At 40.5% G+C, this 10,020-nt stretch overlaps 1 protein-coding gene across 4 annotated transcripts; it reads right to left on the reverse strand.

Annotated features, from left to right (window-relative positions):
• Window positions 1-387: 387 nt before the first annotated feature.
• LOC116061985 (calcium-responsive transactivator) lies at window positions 388-9,383 on the reverse strand. 4 transcript variants are annotated; one of them, XM_036008366.1, is made up of 11 exons: window positions 9,214-9,383; window positions 8,389-8,465; window positions 8,210-8,294; window positions 7,880-8,012; window positions 7,175-7,429; window positions 5,843-6,007; window positions 4,349-4,450; window positions 3,735-3,827; window positions 3,464-3,583; window positions 3,239-3,366; window positions 388-2,220 (listed from the first exon to the last, which is right to left on the reverse strand). In XM_036008366.1, exons 1-11 carry the CDS (start codon window positions 9,280-9,282, stop codon window positions 2,206-2,208), a joined length of 1,242 nt encoding a protein of 413 aa, XP_035864259.1. In that variant the 5' UTR covers window positions 9,283-9,383; the 3' UTR covers window positions 388-2,205. The 4 variants fall into 4 exon arrangements, with proteins under 4 accessions (XP_035864259.1, XP_031172230.2, XP_035864260.1 ...); XM_031316370.2 differs by having other exon boundaries at window positions 388-2,436; window positions 9,214-9,382; XM_036008367.1 differs by lacking the exon at window positions 4,349-4,450 and having other exon boundaries at window positions 388-2,436; window positions 9,214-9,382.
• Between the last annotated feature and the right edge of the window lie 637 nt (window positions 9,384-10,020).

Consider the following 10,020-nt stretch of genomic DNA (forward strand, 5'->3'; position numbering starts at 1 on the left):
TGCCTGAACTACGGAACCCATGAAGGGACAATTTGTATATGCGATTTTTTTATTACGGAATCACTGCGATTTGGGCCTCTACCGCCACGTGCTGGAGTGTTACGGTACATTTAGGTGCAGCAGAAAAAAAAGAAGCTGTGAATGAGATGCCATGAAAAGCTCCATAATTTAACGTTTTGAGCTGAGATAAGACCTGCCAACCTTTTTAATGCAGTCTCAAAAAATATTGTAATTCATTGACCCATGTCTGTAATACTTATACTGTAAAATACTATATAATATAATTGTCTCAGCTGGGCAGAACAAGTTAATAAAAAAACTTTGTTTTGTATCATGATGTGTGACTTCTGACATTTCCTTAATAAATTCACAAAATGCAGACATACAAAAGGTGAATGTTAGTTTATTTTTTATATAACAAACAGTAACAAAAGACAGCAGAAAAGATCAGGTAATGCAGACTTAGTAGATAACATTCATATTTGGATTATGCAGACCAAACGTAACTCTCTCACTCGTTTTTTCACACACACACACACACACACACACACACACACACACACACACACTACATATAACTAGAAAATACTTGTCATACATGTTCAGCTCACAGTAAAATTAAACACTGATACAAATTCAATGTAGTATAGAGAAGCCTGTGATTGTCACTGTTGAGTGGCACATAGTTATTTAGCTGTTTGACAGCCAGTATTCTCCCATTTGTGATTAACCCTGCAACTTTTGTGTTATTTTACCCCTCTGAGATAAGTTGAGTGAATATACTGCAAAGCTGGACCCTCACACTAATAATCCACATTACTGCTCAAACTGTAAGAAACAGTGATCAGTGAAATGACCAGAGGTGTTGTCTGCCTTCTTTTAAATAAACAAATCAATAAACAACTTAATATAGGCCTACTGAATTCCCATTTTGTAATCACACAAGGATAGATAAAAATGAACCTTCTATACCCTTTGTCTTATTTTTAACATTATTTTGTATATCTAATACAATGTATGATAATAAACATTTTCACTGAAAAAATGTTTTTGAAGTAGTAAGCTTTATGTTTATGATGAAATGCTTTACGTAATATGTCTATAAGTCACATAAATACAGAAAATAATTGTCCTAAATATGACATGTCAGTTAAAACCTGCAATATTACATTGAATAACATTAGACAAACCAGCCCTAGTCTTTGCCATCATTGTATGTCAACAAACTACTATACTAAATAATGATATAGTGTAAGCTCACCATCTGAACCAACCCTTAACATGACTGACTGAGTGTATTGCACTTATTGAAGTAGAGGTGCAGGACACACTACCGTTCTGTTCCTGTGTTACTTTGGCTTTTTGAGGATCATTCGTTAAAAACAGCCTGGATTGCACTACAATCCAAAATATCAGACAATACATACACTGTCACTGCAAAATAAAGTGCAGACAAAGTGGCAATTTGTTTTTACAGTATATAAAATCATTACTGATTGGCATCAGAGTAGTGTGACCCCGCCTAACTCTGCACAATAACATATGTCTGTGTAGAGCAATGCCACCGAAAATATAGGCCAAAAATACTACCACGATGTATGATTATCATGGACAGTGATACACGCTGTTAAGTCTGGATAAGTCAGCTAACTATTTTGTCTATTACCTCAGAAAGACATACGTAAAGAGTGAAACACACCATGTTAGACCACACAGCAACACATCACAGTTTGACTAACACAGACAACCTCCTGATCAAGTCAGGTTTAAGGACCAACGTTTTCACCTTCATGAAATTAATTTACCTTATCTTGAACAGCATCTCAACTAGGAATTAGAGCAAGAGCTGGACCTAGTCTGTTAGATAAATATCAAGGAACATTTCCTTCAGCGCTAATTTGCTTTTTAAAGCCTCAGTCTCTCAAACCACGGGCCCACTCTGTGCACCACAAAAAAAGAATAAAAACAGAGGCTTGTAAAATAAAATAAACATTTAAAGCAGGGGATGGGATACAGACAAGTGAAAGGCATAAACGGAGAAGAAAGAGGAGGAAACAGGCAACTTGCTGAGGCTCATCAAATGACTACTCCTCCTTCTTAGTACCCTATTTAATCCATATGGAAGGTTTACATTAACTGCCTCATTTCTACAAACACCCTGTGTTTCCGTTGGGTGGCCAGGCCAGTAGCACTCCACACCTTCAGCTACAAGCTACAACCCTGCAGCGAGCAAAACAGACGAGGGAAGCACCACACTTTAATACATTATGTATTCTTAGCTAGAATGATGATTAATGAGAGGATAATAAATCTGAGGCAGCCAGGTCTTCTAATCCACAGCTGAGCCAGCGCGTGACTGCTGAACCGTTCCTTTTTTATTTTCTTCCAACAGTAAAACAATGTGGTTCCTTATTGCTGATAATTTCCATACTGGCCCTGTAATGTAAAATGATTTACACTAAGAGATTAGATTGCATTTCATACATTGTGTTGTTCACTTTTTCTTTGCTTTTTTGTTACCCAGACAGACAAAAAAGAATATTTTAAAGCTACCCCATTATTCCTACAGGCATCAGCTTTCCTGATGTTTTTTTAGTTAATCATGTAATAGTTAAATTTGAAAATGAAAAAGAAACAAAGCTCAAGAATATGATTTATTACAAATAACGGGTGTGAGGGCTAGGTGACTCTAAGTCTGCTTGGGATGGTGCTCTGTACATCGTGCTACGTCATCATACATCTTAATTTGGCAAATCAGAGATTAGCAGCATCAGAAAAATATTAAGCATGGTATGAAGCATCGGTTGTGGCAAACAAAGGATGAAAAAAAAAAACATTAAAAAAAGGTCTGCACACTGTAGCTCCCTTAAATGCAATCTATTGGAACATCTACAAGTGACCTTTCGAGCTAATGCTCTTCTTCGGAACATCACTTGCAGATGTGCCAATAAATTACACTTAAGGGAGCTACAGTGTGCGGACCTTTAGGTTTTTATTGTCTTCTATTGGTCCAGCACCTGCCTTCAACGGTATTTGGATGCATTGTAAGGAATAGATTAAAGGCAGATTATTTGTTATTGTTTTCTATTTTAATACTTTCAAAATTCCTTTTAAATTCCATCCAAAATAAGCATTTAATAGGGATTATATACATATTTTCCTACAGGTAAATGGGTATTAGTCAGTGTTGCAAAGCCAGTTTCAGAGATTCAGAGAAATCTGATCTAATTTGATGTACCTGTTCGTAGGCATAGGGCCTCTGCGTCTGCGCTCCAGGGCCTCCCTGGGAGGAGCGGTAGGAGCCATACTGTTGGCTTTGACCCTGCTGATACTGAGAATACTGGGAGGATCCACCCTGGCCAGGACCTGTAGCAGAGGGGTTACATTCAATACATGTATTAATTACTTTTGGGTGTGTGTTTATGCTTGTGTGACAACAGGTTGTTTGGTTGGTTGTTCTAACCGTATCCCTGTGGCTGTCCGCTGTAGCCTTGTTGAGAGGAGTACTGCTGCTGGCTGAAGGGCTGCTGCTGGCCAGAGCCCTGCTGATACTGCGCCTGCTGTTGACTGTACTGAGAGTTACCTGGAGATATATAAACACACAGGTACATATCAGCTATTAATCATATGAGGTAGTACTACTACAGTTTTGGTTGGACACATTTAGACAAACTAGGTGCAGGACAATATATCTAAAACACATGGTTGGAAATGACAAAATGTATAACGGTTACCTCCTTCATAGTAATGCTGTGAAGACTCATCAAAGGATCTGTCGTAGCCTTGCTCACCATATGAAGACTGTTGATACGTGTACTCTCCGTGACCTGTAGAGAACACTGTTCAACATGTGCAACTCCTCTGCAAAGGCAATACCCACTTACATACAGAAGAATTATTATACACAGTTTGAAGCCAAAATATTAATAATACATGTGCAACGACTGAAATTAAAAGCACAGACAACATTTTCAAAGCTTCTCGCTTCAATTTTATGCACAAAGAAACACGCTGGAAGAAGTCTGCGCTCTCTCCTCAACACACTGCTATGGCACTCTCTGAAATCTGAAATTTCAGCACACCAAAGGGGACAGTATGGACACAGACACAATGGGAGAAAACAGAATTGAGACCAATGTCAGTCTTTTGCCATTTTTTTCTCCAATACTCTTCCTCTCCCACAGTAAGGGAAAAAGACAATGACTGGGAGGACAAGCGGAAACGTCAGCACTGCAGTTAATCTGGCTCAGGCCAGTGGGATAGTGCTAAAAAGAAATTGCATGACCTATAATGTGGCATTGTGTGTTTGAGAGCTGTGTGTATGAAGTTTATGGATGTGCACGATTACCATCAGGGTAATATTGCCGGTTTATGGGCTCGCTGGAGCTCTGAGTGTGTCCATACTGCTCTCCGTAGAACTCGTCTTGTCCCATGTACTGCTGTGCAGATCCTGCAAGACAGGCGACACCACGATTTGTTAAACAGTTGCTTGGAACAATTGGTCGCTGAGTTGGAGACTAAAGGGGCTGTGCCAGGACACTTGGGCAATTTAGGCAGCCTGAAGGTGTGTGTGTGCATATGTGTGAATTAAGAACAATGAAAGACAAAAATTAAAGATTATAAAAGACGATTATTATAGACAGCTTTTTTGGAAGTCGTCATTTAGTTATGAGGATATTATGAATAGTAATGAGTAGAGAAAACAAATATGCCAATTATAATTTTCTTATATAACTTATGTTCTGATTTCACTGGTGCCGATTTTCTGTGGGTTGAAATAATAATATGAAGGAAGCTATTTTGGGCCAACCCAAATTTTGGAGACACTAATTAAAGTGGAGCAATTATAATGAATTATTCCATGACGAATTAGATGAGATATAATTTTAGAGGAGAAAAAGGATTACAGAGAGACAGTTATCAGGGATAATCTGATCTCTGCTTGGTAGTGGTGTGCAGAAACTCCAGATTCCACTTCTTCCCTTTCCCTCTCAACTTTATTTAACAAACTCAGAAAACCAACAGAACAAAAATGCATCGAAAAGCCAGGCACATTCTAATCTCCTTTACACACCACAATTGGCCCAAAACTTTCCAAATACAGAGATGAGTTGTAGCATAAAAAAATCATTTGAACTTCTGCAAAAATAGCAAAACAATTTCATAGCAACATATCTGATAATTCCCGATATGACCACGGTTGACAGAAGAGCCCTAGCAACACCACTGGACCAATCAGGGAGTAGCTGGTGAGCGAGCAGCTTAACTATGGACACAGCAATTCCATAACAAAGTTCTATCTGGAAATACTTCACCCAGTCATGCAAGGATAATAGTGTACCAGGGTGAATGAGGACATACAATCATGGCCTGTTTCCCAGGAAACAGTATCCCATCCTTTTTATATATCTGTTACTACGTGCCTAGTCTAAACACTTCGAAAAACATAACAGGACAGGATGGAGCTATTATTAGGCACATGCTGACACAGCACAAGTTAAGTGATTTACAGACACAGGAACCTAATGTGACACAAGTGATACATCTCTAGACTGTTCCTTAAAGTTACAGGAATGCAACTGGGATAGGCAAATTTGCAGACCTCCAATATCACATCTTTGAAATCGAAAACTAATACCATGCACGCACTAATACTTCCTCAACAGACTTAGCATTTCCATCAATCTGGAAACTGTGAGACTTGCATCCAAAGCCACACTTAATGAAAACCTGTTGACAATTTCAATCCAAACTGTAGTCACACATCCATTTATGTACTCAAACACAACACCAACAAACCCATTGCCACACCAACCTGGCATGAAGAAGTCTCACCACCTACCTTGCTGTGAGGAGCGGTAGGATCCCATTGGTCTCTGAGAAATCATACTGTTTCCTTGACTGCCCTGACCCATCATGCCCATGGCCTGCTGTCCCTGATAGTGTTGGCCCCCAGCCTGTGCTGAGGAGTAGTGTGGAGTGGCTGACTGTTGGTGCATCATGGAGACTGAAAAGGAGGTGTGATTATGGGGGAGGGGGGGAGAGCTCATACATTAATATACACAGACACACTCTTTGCACATACCAGCATTAGCATTCAACGGCATACAAAGCATTCTGAGAAGTGAAACTGGCAATCAGGGCACATGGATAAGCCAAAAGGGGTCCATAGCAGTCAGGGGTCTCTTAAAGAAAAAATCTTTTAAGAGATGCTTTCAAGATGTTGCTCTGAAGTATAAATGCAAACAAAGCCAGTGAATTCAGTGCATAAACAGAGATATCCACACAGACATCCAGGGAGAGGAGGGCTGCATCTCAGGGTCAGGAGTCAGAGATTAGGAGAGGTAAAGCCTGGAGCAGAAGAAAGAAGGGAGGACGCAGGAAACCTCTTCGATGAACTGAATGTGTTTGGTTATTTTGATGGTTACGTTGCATAGGAGGATAATTTACAGATTGATGAGTGCATATATGCATGTAAGCAAATTCTTTAAAGCTATAGCGCGCAGTTTCTGTCTCCCCCATGACGAATTCTAAGTAATGACAACAAAACTGTCGGCGCGTCCACATGACACAAGCCTTCCGTGATCGCGCACCACCCCCAGCCCTCCTCCACGCAGTTGCTAGTAGCCAAGGAAGACACGGAGGATTAAAAAAACATGATGGACTCTTCTGAAGAGGTAATTATCTTCACTCGAGTTTCTGCGTGCGAAAGTCACCAGACGACACAATCTTCTGAACATAGTCATACTGAGAAATAAAGAGAGAGTTGTGTGGAGCTGATAGTCTTAATTAGCTTTGTAGCAACTCATTTGGCAATGGCTTGAATGTTATGGACGTTCATTATTATAAAAAAAAAGTTACGCACTAAAGCTTTAAGCGAGATCAAGTGGGCGTTTATACATAAACATTTCTGAAATCATCCCACTGTTTTACCATATGGTTTCTACCTCACTCTGAACACTGAAAGGCATTACTTTCATCAATCCCTTCCTCTAAGTGCCAAATCTTGAATCATACCTAAACAACTAAATAAAAACAAATGAGGCATCTTGCAGTATAGTTTGAGAGTATAGTTTATGATAATCAAGTCCCGAATCCATGAGCCTGAAAGTATTCCTTTCCATAAAATTAGACCAAATATCCTGATGATTAGGCTCCTCTATACCTGGCTCACCTTGGTTGGATTGCATGTTGAGGTTGCTGCGGGAGGAGGAAGAGGAAGATGAGGATGTGGAGGAAGAAGAGGAGGAAGAGCCATAGCCAGGCCCAGGGCCCTGGATCATGCTGCCCTGGGAGGAGGGTGCAGCGTGGCTGTAGCCGGAGGCTGGGGCCGAGCTACCGTAGCCGCTGGCTGGCAGGCTGAGGGATGCGGAGGGAATTGCCGACTGCACCTGACCAGACTGCTGCTGCATGGGGGCATGGCTGGGGCCTGATGACACACACGCACAGTCAGAGCAGCCAGCACACGTTCCCATGTGGTGCCATGTCATGTTAATCATGGGCCCACATTCAGTTCATCTTTACAGGAAGCTTACATGGTTGTACAAGGACTGAGTGTTAATGATATGTGTGAAATTAATTAGAAACATAAAGAAGAAAAAAAGTCGCTATTGCCACAGATAAATCTGACTATTAGCTGAACATAAGATCATCAGATACTTGCAGGCAATAAAGATGAGAGACAATGGGACAAACAAGACATGGTATTGTATCTGCAGACAAACATGCAGCAAATTTAGGACCAGAGGGGGACTCGAGACAGGGGACGGACAACAAGATGGAGCTGTATGTGTGCACACCATGCACGTCTGGGTTTGTGTGGAAAATAAATTCCACGATGGCTAGAATTAGTCTGTAAAATGCACATTTGTGATCTCACCATTGCTCATTTGGCTCTGCATCAATGATGTGGGGGGCAGTCCTTGTGCCATGTTGTCATTGAGGTTGCTTGGAGTGTGTGCCCCACTTTGACTCATTCCTCCAGGAGCCATGGACATGTTGGAAGTGGGAGGCTGGAAGTGAAAAACATAGTTGATCAATTAAAACAGCAGTTTAGAGAATATGCTTCCTGATTGCTGTCGTCCATGTCCTGATGTCCCGATTTTATATTGACTCCTGTATTGTCTGCTAAATGGCAATATTTAGGTGAGGATGGCAGCAGCAAAATTAATCTGATGAAGTACTTCCTGAAACCTCATGAATGACTCACTGCAGGTAGTAGTGACTGCATGTTCTGATTCGAATCTGCTATCGTGGCCAAGTAAACAAGATTTCTGTGCAGGATCTGCTGATACCTGTAAAAAAAAAAAAAATGAAACATAGCTTAATTTACTCACTTTTAGCCTAATATCACACTCACAAAGCACCAGTTAGGAGTATAACACTTACTGTGTGCATTCAGCTGTCTTGCCTTTACTTTGGTAGTCCATTATACATTGTATTAAATGATGATTTTCATCCAGCATCTTTGGGAGACAGCAAAACAACTTCAGTTCACAGTATCTCAAGTCAAATTATACACTAAAATATGCCCTATTAAGGCATAATAATGTCCTAGATTATCAGAACTTCAACCAGTCAATGAACATTTCTGGGTCAGGAGCCAAATGAAGCAGCAGCTTTTCAGTTTTTTTTTTTTTTTGTTTTGTTTTTTTACCAGAAACCGTTTAGTTAAGTATAAAAGCAGCAGCAGTCTGCGGAGTATATGGCTCAGGGTTCAATTTCTCACCATCCTCCTGCCTTTCTCAGTGGATGCATATATGTTTTTGCAACAAAACGGATGTCCATAACCACTTGAACCTGTCGGGATGCTGTCTGACAATAAACTGGCACCTATAGCCTTTAACAAAAGCCCAGTTCAGGTGTTGCGCTTTTGAAATTCTTGGTAACAAATCACATAATCTAACGCTGATATATATTTAGGCTAACATACAATAAAAATATGCCTCATTAGTCAGGGGAAAAAAAGCAGGGAGGTTAACAGCATCACACGGAAACAGCTCCATACAGTGATGAGCCTATAAAGCGGTTGCCTACATCACCGTCATTGGCTTTGTTTGGTTCGCATCTTCAATTGACTGTAACGTTACAAAACCAGTTACCATTTCTTCCGATATCCACCACAGGCTACTTTCTCTGCACTGGCGGCGGACCGCACACTCCCATCCTGACTAGAATAATCACAAGCGCCGCGACCCATCTCAGGATTTTTACCTTTTGAATCGTTTGCTGTGTTAACTCCCCTTTACTCCTTGGACGCACCGATGAAAATGCCACCGACATTTTGTCATATGGGAAATAAAAGCGCTTATTTTATTCTAACATTTATTATCTGGAGCGAAGCCCTCTATTTAGTTACATAGTTTGTCCATTACCAGGGAATGGGGGTATTGACAGTGACGTATATATGTCATCAACGAAGGAAAAAAAGAAAACACTGGATTTCTCTCAATGTAGTTTAACATACAATTTTGCTGAACGTTATTTATGGTGTGCATGCAAAAGAAATGGCACAGATAATAAACTGTTAGGTGATAGGGGGAAATCCCTCTCCCTCAGTTTTTGGTATAACCCGGACTGTGAGTAGCCTACCACTTTCCCTCACTAGACGGAGTACCTCTGTCTGATTCATGAAAGCCAATCAATCCACATTGTGCGCAAAAGCTCCGCCGAGCAATTGAGAAAAGTGGTTGCCAAAGTTGTTTTTTAACACCTTCAGAAAAATGTGAATACATCATGATACCACAGTCTCATGCTTGTTAACATATCGCCATGCACCTGACATCTGACAAGCTTTTCCCTCCCCAGGTTACTCAGGGACGTCTGCAGTTCTCAGATCAAGCGATAGGCCTACTGTAGGCTACAACTGGACGTTTTTAGTATCTTGGACAAAAACACCTGTTCCTTATTTAAAGACAAGGGAACCAATTAGACACCAATAGGCCTTAGCTACTGTCCCAGAATAAGGATCATCTATTATCAGTGGTGGAAGAAGTATTAAGATAATTTACTTAGGCTAAC

Source organism: Sander lucioperca, chromosome 12 (assembly GCF_008315115.2).
Source record: "Sander lucioperca isolate FBNREF2018 chromosome 12, SLUC_FBN_1.2, whole genome shotgun sequence".
Taxonomy (NCBI): Eukaryota; Metazoa; Chordata; class Actinopteri; order Perciformes; family Percidae; genus Sander; species Sander lucioperca.